At 41.7% G+C, this 12,167-nt stretch overlaps 1 protein-coding gene across 2 annotated transcripts in view; it reads right to left on the bottom strand.

Moving 5' to 3' along the window:
- Nucleotides 1-7,799: 7,799 nt before the first annotated feature.
- TMEM132B (transmembrane protein 132B) overlaps nucleotides 7,800-12,167 on the bottom strand; it is a 260,331-nt gene continuing 255,963 nt past the window's right edge. For both annotated transcript variants that reach the window (XM_054173165.1, XM_054173164.1), the window contains exons 8-9: nucleotides 10,904-11,095; nucleotides 7,800-9,481 (exon numbers count right to left, since the gene is read on the bottom strand). In XM_054173165.1, the coding sequence (XP_054029140.1) occupies nucleotides 8,327-9,481; nucleotides 10,904-11,095 (1,347 nt within the window). In that variant the 3' untranslated portion in view covers nucleotides 7,800-8,326. The remainder of the gene's footprint in view (nucleotides 9,482-10,903; nucleotides 11,096-12,167) is intronic.

Below are 12,167 nucleotides of genomic sequence, written 5' to 3'. Positions count from 1 at the left end.
GAGGTTGACTTGCTGGCACGTGTCCAGAGAAGGGCAATGAAGTTGGTGAGGGGTTTGGAACACAAGCCCTATGAGGAGATGCTGAGGGAGCTGGGGTTGCTTAGCCTGGAGGAGTCTCAGGGGTGACCTTATTGCTCTCTACAGCTTCCTGAAGGGAGGTTGTAGACAGGCAGATGTTGGGCTCTTCTCCCAGGCAGCCAGCACCAGAACAAGAGGACACAGTCTCAGGCTGTGCCAGGGGAGGTTTAGGTTGGATGTGAGGAAGAAGTTGTATACTGAGAGAGTGATTGCCCATTTGAATGTGCTGCCCAGGGAGGTGGTGGAGTCACCATCGTTGGAGGTGTTCAGGAAGAGACTTGATGGGGTGCTTGGTGCCATGGTTTAGTTGATTAGATGGGTTGGATTGGTTGATAGGTTGGACACGATGACCTTGAAGGTCTCTTCCAACCTGGTCTATTCTATTTGCCTGCCCCTCTGGGTTTGGCTCTGACCATTCACTGGATACCAATGTTGAACTAAATTGTGAAGATAAAACACACCCTTAATCTATCTATTGGAAATAAAATGAAGTACCTTGTCAAAATCAATTTTCCCTGGAAGGAGGAATATTTTTTACTTCAAGTGAGAGGTTGATTTATAGCCTGCAGTACAGTAAGTGGCATCTGTATACACATTACCATTTCTTTGAGTATTTTCAGAAGTTTCTCACTCATAATGAACAATCATGCTACCTTGTGCTTTTTCAGAGAGGTTAAGCTTTTGGTATGGCTTTTCTGCATTTGTTTGTTTATCCCTTTTAAAGAAGATGCAATTAGCATGTACTTCTCTCTTCTAAGCATCTGGCCTGATGGGTGACATATCTGTGATGAGAATCCCTGAAAAGACCCTGAACTTCAGTTCTAGAACAAATTTCAGATCCTATGTGAAGCCTGACATAAGTCCATGCTAGTCATGTGCCCTGACTGTATTTCATCTGATACCTTGCTCAGTATTGCTTGCAAAGTGTATGGATCCCTTCCCAAAAGAATTGGCATGAATTTTAATGGACTTTTTTTTCCAGTTTCAGCTATGTGTGTCTAAAAAAGCAAAACTTAAACCCATACAAAAATCCATTCTACAAAGTACTAGCTTCACTGTATGAAGGGAGTACATACGCTTGAAAAAAGCAGACTGCAAATTCCACTGACACATGTACTCAGGAAAAAAAGGAAGCATGGAACCATAGTAAGAGAGCTTTCTAATACTGTTAAGTACTGGTGTGATTATGTGTTCCCTGTGCCACTAACCAGGGTCAAACTTTGGCTCACAGTTGCTGTAGGCTTTGGTTTGTAGCAGCAGTATCCAGAATACCAGGAAATCCTGACCATGTTTAGAGTCATCATGACTCCAGCAGATGACACCCAGCTCATACCATGCTGAGAGTCCTGCTTGTGTGTCATCTGAGCACAGGAAATGGCTAATGGATAAGATTTTGGTGGCACTGTGTTGTACAATGGCATCATTCTCGGTGATGAATGCATGAATTATATATTAGAGGTAGACCCAGGTGAAAACAAATGCTTTGTAATACTCACAGATTTCAGTGAGAGTAGAATTTTGTTGATGATTTTTTCATTTTTAAATCCTACTGATGAAAAAAAAAATAATATGTAATCTTACAGATAACACTAAGGCACAGGAGAGCATTCTGCTCTGCCTACCAGACTTTCACACTGGAGGATTAAAAATATCCATTGCTCATTTTCAGTAAATCTTGAGCTCCTTAACTTGGTTTTTATATCATCAGATATGAAATCATCATTGATTTTTTTAAAATAGGCTAACCCAAGATTGTCAGGGATGATGTAAGTCTTCATCTGCATCGCTTTGTAAATCCTTATGCTTATGTATATGCTTTTGGAAGGAAGTAATGCTATGGTGTATTTTAAGAATCTCAGAGCAGGTCTCAAAACGTCATCCACTTGGATTCAATTCATGAAATAAGCTGCCTCTTCCAAAAAGCCAGCTAAGTTTCATTCCCTCAGTAACCAAATTTTTACAGACACTGGCCCCATGGGTCACTGGACCAGGGAAACATAAAAGAAATATTAAGTTATGTTCTAAGGACTGTCCTGGGAAGGGGAGCAGAGTGAACAGCTCATTTTGCACACTGGCCGCACATTCACCACAGAAAATCTCTTGAGCTTCACGACTGTTACAAAATGCAATATATCCACAGTTCTCTAAACTCTAACCCACATCAACTGCTCTGTTTGGTACCAGTTAGAGATGGTTCTGATTGGAGGTAGCAGGGTTCAGTTTCATGCAATCCAAAGACACATGGAAGCTCCCAGGCTTCAGGCCTGATTGGTAATCATCTGTCTGTGGTCCTGACTCAGTCCAGCTCCTAACAAGACCGGTGGGACTTTCAACAGAGACAGCCTGCAGGATTTGGCCAATTTAATTTGTGACAAATGCCTCTATGTGGGCCTCTGGCCTGTCAGATCCTGAGGGCTCACTTTTTTTTTCTGGAAGTTAAAAAACCAAACAAGAAATAGTTATATTTGCTGGGCTGGTTTTTTGTTTTTTCCTAAATGACTACAGGTAATTATTTTTGGTTAGATAGCACACACCCCCTGTGGTAGTTAAATCCTGCACCTGTGGTCATAGTTTTCAGTGTGTGCATGTGTGTTTGTGTGTAAAATACAACCATTTCTCTGCAAAAGTTCATAGTCCAATGCCTTTAGTTCCACCTTTACTAGCCCTGTGGTGTGTCTAGACCCTCTGGTGTCACTTTAGTAAGATGCTGTGAAGGGAGGGGATGTCATAGTAATGGCCAAACAGAGGCCAAATGGACTTGCCTGCACATGCACCAGAAAAAGTGTAATTTACCAAAAAACCCCCAAGTTTCTTATTTTACTCATGAGAATACTAAGTTGTGACCAACTGGAATTTGTGCCCAAAGCACATTAAAGTTGAGGTTCTCTGAGGCACTTCCTAAATCACAGTTTTCAATCCATTAATCCAATTGACTTCATATAAAACACGTTTCAATACATTAGAAATTGCAGTGGTGATCATTAAACCATTCAGGTGATATTAAATTGCTCCCATTAGTACAAAGGCAGCCCATACCTTTGCAGGGTGTCTGTACAGTCAGAGCTCAAACATAAGCCAGCTGAAAACAGCGGAAGGGCTGTGGAGACACAGGGCTGCTCTCCAGTATGCTGTCATGTGTAGGTGGTCTGATTACCTGGGAGGTTTCAGGAGACTCTTTTTCTCATTCTGCCACCATCTCCAATACCTTGAGCAAAAGCTAAACACTGAGGCTCAATTATGGCATTAGGAAGCTACTTTTCTATAGCTCTTGAGGTGAGGTCTGTGGTCACTTAATGTAAGACTCTTTGAATCAAAGACCTGAGTATGATGTTTCCCACCAGAGAGCTAGCGAGACAGGTTAGATTTGTTACCTTCTCTTTTAAATCCAAGCATACCCCTCTACTGTTCTCTGCAAGACAATGGTCATTTGAATGTGCTTTACATTTGGTGCTGGGAAAGCGTCACGAACCGCAGGAGGACAGAGCTGGAGCAGTGTTTGCGGAGCAGGCTGGGTGAAACCCTTGGACCAGACCGTCTGTAATTTGTGTCGCTTTGAGCAAAGAGGCACAGGAGCAACCCGTGTGATGGTGATTCTGCCAGTTTGCTGCTCACATCCCCCAACCAGCAGATCACCCTCGCCAGCATAAACACAAAATAGTTTAGTCAGGTTTTAAAAACACCCACATGAACATGATGTTTATTTCTCCAGCAGAATCTGTTTGTCACAGTCTTGTAGTTCCATCCTTTCTGAAGAGTGAAGTCTTTATTGCAGACATCTGCCTATAGAAAAGTACTTTTTTAAGGGCACATTTAAAGATGAAAACTGAGGCTTGAATAACTTAATCAGCATACAAATTACACAGATGTAAAAGTTCTCTTTCATTGTCTTAACTTACAGTTTATTTTGTACAGAAGTCATTATGTTATACATCTAAGACTTATTATATTGTATAAATATCTTGGGTGTGATGTATATACATATCCAGTGTTATAGATTCAGCAGTTAATGTATGCATTTCACAATACACTATAGTGTATTTCAATGTAGTGCACATGATTTATATTTCAGAACAGAGCACATCCTCTATGAAAAATTGATGTTTCCTTCATAGGGTACTCCACCTTGAAATACAGGGTTTCCATTCTACAATGGACCTCTTGTACTGTGTCATATGGCTGTAAGATTGATGAATTAAGAAACAGCAGCTCAAAACATTAATCTATGTGGTTCTACATCAAGAGGAGAGCAGGGCACTGGCTTCCCAAGCTCTTAGTTAAATGAGAAGGAAGGTGTAGACCGGCCACATGGAGCCAGGCTTTGTGTAACGGCCAAATGAAAGAAACTGTTCCACACAGATGAGAACTACAAGCTCTTGCTTCTCTACCCTCTGTACACCAGCATTCAGCTGCCATAAATCACTCAGCCCTGAATACAAAAGCTGAGGGTCTGGCATCAGCTTTAGTGTTGAAGTTCACAAACTCCCCATGGTCAAATAATCCTCCCTTTGCTTGCAGAAGTTGTCCTGCATGTTTCCTGCCTTACGTATCAGTGCTACATGCTGCCCCTCCCAGATGGCAGGCAATGGAACTCACTCACAATGTCCCCTCTGCACATACTGTAAGTAAGATCTGCTGTGTACTCAGTATTAAATTATAGGTATTGCTTTCCTGGGCACCTACTGAAGCACAATTCTAATTAATCAGTACAGTATTGTTCCCTTTTCAGACAGACATCCATACAACCATTTTGTGCCTTTTGATCATTTGGCTGCCTTTGCTTTGTACTCTCAAAAGCAGACAGCCTTCTAGCAATGTACAAATGCTGCTCACTTAACAGCAAAGTGGAATATGACCAACTCCATGAATAAAATACTTTATTTTAAAATAGTCATTGAAAAGGTTGAGGTGAATCAGAAAATTGTAGGGTTTTAAAAACAAGTGAAATTCACTTACATGCAAAGTTTGTTGCCATTTTGAAACGAACTTCTGAGATATTTAATTTTAAAATGACTGATCAACTCATGCTGTATTTTGAAGCAAATACATTAATCTGAAGTCTTTTTGTTTCAGTTTTATGAGAAGCAGCATAAGTACTTAACCCAACATAACTCCCTTGTTGGTATTATCCCCTTTAACTGAGAATAGAATTCTCTCTTCCCACTTATTTTTTCCTGTTGCCACTTTTCCATGTCAGAACTGCCACAATATATGATGTCAAAGAGAAAGGTCCTGTGACTCTGCAGTCATAGATTTTGTTTTTCCTGTTGCCAGACTTGGGGAAGGATCTCTTTTGGCCAGCTGTCTCCAGTTCCACTGTTTCAACTGCCCACCAGTAGTGGCTGTATTCCTTTCTATATTTGTGATTCAGTTTTGTTGTATGCATCACACTATGTCAATCAGGAGCACCCTAACTTGGGTGGCCCTCACTCTTTCAAGCCATAGTCCTTGCAAGGGAATTTGCTGAGCAAGTAAATAAAGCTGTTGCCTTCCATTACCTTTACTGAGTGAGAAGAGCAGCCAAGCACACATGTAAGTTCCTTGGCACTAGGTGTATACTGAATGGGGATGGAGTTCAGCATCCGCTGGTGTCCTCAGCAGAGCTGGGCCCACAGTAAAAAGACAGCTCATGGGGGCCGGTACACTGCCATGAGATCATAGTTTCACTGGTAAACCAGTGGATAAGCATTGAGGAAAGCAGCTGTGCTGTTTGCTCTTTGCAACCACCAGCAGCAGGTCGTTTCCTCTGATTTCAAGGCTGAATTTATTTGTTGCTGATTTATCCCCCATTTGTGCAAACAACATTCTGGCTTTGCATTTGGGCCAAATACAAAAGAACACGTTGGGAAGTGATATTAAATTCTGAAAAGGCATTTTTATGTTGTTTGTAATAAGGATCTTAGTAGGAATTAACATTTCCTTACTAGGTCTGAATCATTTAAGGAGAGAACATTTGTTAAACAGCCCAAGATTTCATTTGACGCACAAGCACTGCATCCCTTGTGAAATAGAAGCATCTCTGTGCTCTATTATTTTCTCTACTTAAAATTAGATCATAACAGATGCCATCCCCTCCCTATGCAGTTCAGTGCCAGCAAACCTAAGTCTCTAATCACTTATATAAGCCTGGTGTCCTCACTTTCTAATCTCCCCATTAAAATTCTTGTGTTTTGTAGCAGTTATATTAAACATGTTCCCAGCTGTGGATAAGGATCCAAATGCAGATTTCCTCATAGTCAAGGTTGTCTGGTGTGTTCTAATACCAGACCTGACTTACACAATTTAACTCCTGTCCTGATCTACCTAAAAGTTGGGAACTGCTGTACCTGGAATCATAGAATCGGTCAGGGTTGGAAGGCACCAAAAAGATCATCTAGTTCCAACCCCCCTGCCACGGGCAGGGACGCTTCACACTAGATCAGGCTGGCCAGAGCCTCATCCAGCCTGGTCTTAAACACCTCCCTGGACAACCCATTCCAGGGTTTCACCACTCTCGTGGTGAAGAACTTCTTCCTCACATCCAGTCTGAATCTCCCCACCTCCAGCTTCATTCCATTCCCCCTAGTCCTATCACTATTTGATATCCTAAGAAGTCCCTCCCTAGCCTTCTTGTACGCCCCCTTCAGATATTGGAAGGCCACAATAAGGTCACCTTGCAGCCACCTTTTCTCCAGACTGAACAGCCCCAACTCTTTCAGTTTGTCCTCAATAGGAGAGGTGCTCCAGCCCTCTGATCATCCTCATGGCCCTTCTACCTAAGGCAGTTGTTCTTGTGATGGATTCTGCGCAGCAAACACAAGATCCAAACGCCATGTGCTTTACTGGTTTTGTTAAGGATTATGTAGATTCAGGTGTTTTTCCCCAGCTGTAATTTTCAACTCAGCTCTGTCTTCCTTCAGTTACAAAAAAAAAAAAAAAAGTAAAAAAAACCCCACAAAACCAAAAAAGTGGCAGCTTTGACTCTCCAGCATGTTTTCCTCATTAACATTTGAGATAGTCACTTTCTAATGTGCCCAGGCTGTCTTTTCTTTCCTCCTTCCTTTTTTTTTTTTTTTAATGAAACACAGAGTAAGGTTTTTCCCTGTGACGAGAGCCTTATGGTCAGAGATGTCTGGGCTCTAACCACTGAGCAAGGACTTTGTTGTCCTGCTAAAGTCTGCCATTGATGTACTAATTAAAAGAGAGTACCAGGGACTCCGAGATTTTGCTTATTTGCTAGGACATATCCTTCCTATTCTATATGTTCTGATACCACATTTGACTTTCTCCTCCTGGTAATGTGTACTGTCTCCTGAGCTGCTATTTCAGCAAAGTGTTGCCTTTGCGGTATGTGCTGTTTGGTTGCAGGTTACTTTCTCACATTAGCAATGACAAAAGTAAACCCAGGGCTACTGCTTGATTTTTATTTTCCAGGGTTTATTATTGTATTTACAGTTCCCTGTAAGAAGATACAACCCTTTCCCAGTAAGAGCTCTAATACCTTTCTATGTATCAAATACTAAGGACCAATATACCCATATGGAAAGGAAAAGATAATCGGTGACGAAGGAGGATCCTCCAGGGGCTGATGCAGGCGAATCGAAAACTTAACTCATTATAAATATTACTGTACTACACTTTGGTACAACCAAACCAAAACAAAAAGCCTTCAAAGAAAATATTTAATGTTCCCTAAATCAAATAGAATTTGTAAACAATAGGAAAAGAAATTAGCCACGGGGGGGGGGGGGGGGTCATATCTGTAAAAAATAATAAGACTACTTGGCCGCATTGCACATAGGCAATAAAATCCGACTCGTTCAGCTCCCTTTGAATGTAAGCCTTGGTGCAGGCTGTAAGCAAGAAATGTCCACTGTGCTTTACAAAGGACGACGACTAGAAAAATCAATGCAAACAAATCTCCCTTTCTTTTTCTGATTTGCCATTTACCATGAGAGATGACAAACAAATGAAGTCTCCTCTGAGTCTGAGCGTAGTTGTATTAGCATTTTGCTAGTACCAGGCAGTATACAAAAACAGCCATTGTGTGTGACACCTCCAACACCTACAGGTAGCTGGTTTTGGGGCACATCCTGGTTTGGGGTGAAACAGGTTTAACTCAGCCAGCCTCTTGTACCTGCTCAGTGATACCAGGTTATCATCTCAGTAACTCCAAGGTTGGACTGTCTTGTTCCTATTGCTGACTGGACTGACTGCTCCACCATCCATAAACAGAAGGCATAAAGGTGATTACAAACATAAGAAAGTAGTTTTACATATTGTCTTGCAGTCTTTCCATATAGTCCCTAAGTTCCTTGGAATCACCAAGATTCATATCTTGGCATACCCATTTAATATTGTCATCACTGTCAAAGAGAATTGAGTTGGTGTAGGGGCCTCCGTCCTCTGGCAGTATTGTTGTATATGAGGTGAACTTTACTCGCTTCTGCTTTGGCCCAGAAGGATTTATAGGTTCACTTTTAACTTCTTTTTCACAAAGATACTCAGAAGATCTGAGGATATGATTATGAAGAGTCTTCTGAGAACTCCCATTAAGAAGAAAGTTGCTTTCTTCGAACTGCATTCCTCTGTCAATCATTGTAGTGCACTCCTCTGATGGGAGTGAAATGTCAACTGGGTTTTCCAGCAGTTCAACCTCATTTCCAAGCCAGACCCAGTCATGGGAATGGGGGATGTTGCCTTGCTCACTTACAGCAAACCTTTTATGCCTGTACTTCCAAGCAAATGCCACGCAGTTAATCAAAAAGACCAAGATTGCTAAGCAGAAAACACAGAGCAGGGCATACATGCCAATCTCCAAATCTGTTAATCCTCTTGAAGTCAATGTGAGATCACTGGGATTGTTTTCTCCTGGTATTTCTACTTGTGTAGGGAAACCTGTGAAGGCAGTTGGGTTATTTTGGAGCTGGCCATCCTCCAGGGACTCCTGATCAATGGGAGATATGAAAGTTGTGCTTTTGTTTGCATTGTCCTCATGACTGGATATGTCCTCATGGTTTTTGAACCATTCTTGTGCTGTCCTCTCTTGTTCTGCAGGTTTCTCTATGGAATTGCTTGCATGGCTTTTAAAATCTCTATCCACATCATCAATGTCATTAGTGCTTCCTTTTTGGTCAGAATCTTTCTGCCCAAACTTTACTTTGACACTTCCTTTCCCAACAGCCAGAATGCTCTTCCGCTTAGTCTTCTGACACGGCTCGCTGATCACCATTTCGATTTTAATCAGAGGTCCTTGTCCATTCCCTTCCGCCACTACCACAGGCCACCTGGACTGAAGGCTTTGGGGTGCAGACACTACCATCTCATCCAGTGAAGTGATGGAGATTGAGAAGTCCTTGGAGTCGTAGATATCTAATGGTGTCACTGACCCATCACTGAACAAAATCCAAGCACTGACTATGGCTTCCTGGGGGATGAGAGGGGGGGAAAAAAAAAAAAAAAAAGAAGGAAAAAAATTAACTATGTAAGGTAAGAAAGCACAGATCAGACACTCAGTGTCAGAGTCTGACCCTGGCAATATAAATACACAGTTTGACTTCAGCTTATTTCATTTAAAACAAGAAAACTAAAATGTCTGCTCTGCTTCTCATTTTCCTCTTGCAGATCTGTACTTTCTAGCCCTCTCAGGCACTTATCTTGAGGAATTACCAAAGACAGTCATCTAAACTTAATAAGAGGTGCTGACAAATAAAATTGACAATTCTTGTTTTCAGTCTGAAGTGAGAAGCCTCATTTGAATGCCAGGGGTTCTTGATGAACATAATCATATCTTCAAAGTCCTGGTTGTTTCATTTTATCAAGGACCTCTAATAGGGTATTTCTGTAATACTGTGGTTCTAATGCTGTATTTAACATAGCCTGTGGAGCTGTAAGTGTCACAACAGTGACCCCCCTTCAGCCCACTGAAACAATCTAGGTTAAGAAGTAATGCAGTGTTCTGAATTTTCTGTCATGCTTCCAAGTAGACAAGATTATGTGAAATATGCAAGAGTGATTGTAATCTTTCCTAGGAGCTACAGAAACGCTCAAGCCCCTGCCATTTTAAAGGCATTTTGACCAAAACAATTTGCCTTTCTGCTGCAAATTGCTAGTGCTGAAAGGGCTGTTACACTTTCTCTAGAGATAGTCTCAGTTCTGTAATAAATACAATTAAAAAGATAGATGTAACTTATTCTGTGATCTCATGCAAAGCTGTTTGATTCTTCAGATCATCTATGCCAACCCCCCTGTGGTGAGCTGTGGCCTCCTCCATTACATCAGGCTGTCCAGAAACCTGCCAAGCCTTACCTTGAGCATCCTCAAGGTTGGAGCCTCAACTCTCTCCCTGGGCATCCTGCTCCAGTGTTCCACTACCCTCATGTTAAAGAACTTCCTCCTAACATCCAACCTAAGTCTCCTCTTCTCTAATTTCAAACCATTGTCCCTCATCCTGTCACTGCAGGCCTTTGTAAACAGTCCCTCTCCAGCTTTCTTGTAGGCCCTCTTCATTTACTAGAAGGCTGCTATTTGGTCTTCTTGAAGTCTTGTCTTCTCCAGGCTGAATGACCCCAACTCCCTCAGCCTGTCCTTTTAGGATAGGTGCTCGAGCCTCCTAATTATATTTGTGGCCCTCCTCTGGACTTGCTCCATCAGGTCCATAATCCTCCTTGTTTAGAGGGCACCAGAGTTGGACACAGTACTCCAGGAGACAACTTGCTATGGGAAGTTCCTGCTTTGCACAAAGTCATGCACGGTACTCACAGCCTAAAATTTAAGGCAAGTAGCTTCTCTCTAACTTCTGACAAAGCACAGGCAACAAATCCTCTCTGCACTGCAGCGTGGGTCGTACCTGTTTGGGAGTATGAAGGATATCATACGCAGAGGTGGTAGAGACGATGGCTCTCTTGTTTCCTTTGCTGATTTGTAAGGAGATAGACAAGCCTGAAACTAGTTGTACCCCTAGATCTGTGATGGTCACACGGTCATCTAGAACTATCACTGTCTTCTCTGCCAAGATGGAATCCGAAAGAGGTGATAGAACCTTGAAACAGAAAGCAAAAGCCTGAGCTGTAAAGCAAGATTAGACTCTAATTGGCATCATACTTCAGATTAATCTTGGGTTTGTTACATCCTTGTATGAGCTATAACTGATGTTCCCCCCCAGACATTGCACTCATTTGCTGCTGAATTACTTTATTCACACAAATAATTTAATGAAGTAAGCAATCACTTCAAAACTGCAGCTTCATCTCAACAATGGAGCATAGATTGAATTCAACAGATTGGATTTGGTTTGGGTTTGGTTTTGATTTGTTTTTTAGAAAGCCATTTTTGTGTGATCTATAAAACCTCCTGTGAAAGCAGCATAGCACAAGACACAGTGGAGGGCACTGATTACTGCTGAAACTCAGTGAAGGAGTAAAGAAGTGTACAAAACCTGGCTGATAGGAACTTGGCTTGATGCCTTTGCAGGGACAGAGCATCTGAATGAAATCAAAAGGAGATTTGCAAAAGGACTTTGAAAATTCCACTGGCTGCCTGGCTGCATTTTTCAGTGCCAAAATAGACCTGTCAGTTTGGTCTAAGACCTTGTTTCTAACATAGAATCATAGAATGCTTTGGGTTGCAAGGAACTGTTAAAGGTCATCTAGTCCAACACTCTTGCACTAAGCAGAGACATCTGAAACTAGATCAGGTTGCACCCAAACCTCCTGTTTGTGTTGACTACAAAGGACATTTAGTGGGACTGGAACATGGCAGATGTTTGTAGTTAGTAAGAGCCCCAGTGCTTAAATTGCTTTATTTTTATTAAGAAATATCCATGAGGTTAGATAGACAGGTTATGAATATGACCATCCTGAAGGATTTGTGAAGGTCATTTCCCTGTCCATTTAATGTGCTTCATTTTGTGAACCCAAAATGGGTAATTTTGCAAAGACGTTTAAGCACATAAAAATGTCTATGCATTTGGGGTAAAATTTCTTGTCAGGTTCACAAGGTCCCACTTAAATAAAAAGAAGCTAGTTATATGCAACATGTAACCTGTTCCACTGTTCAGCAAGTCCTACTGTGCTGCTAGTCACATTAATATGGATAAATCCCTTTAGAAGTTT

The sequence above is a fragment of the Dryobates pubescens genome, chromosome 25 (assembly GCF_014839835.1).
Source record: "Dryobates pubescens isolate bDryPub1 chromosome 25, bDryPub1.pri, whole genome shotgun sequence".
Lineage (NCBI taxonomy): Eukaryota > Metazoa > Chordata > Aves > Piciformes > Picidae > Dryobates > Dryobates pubescens.
This window is presented reverse-complemented; position numbering and strand designations above follow the sequence as displayed.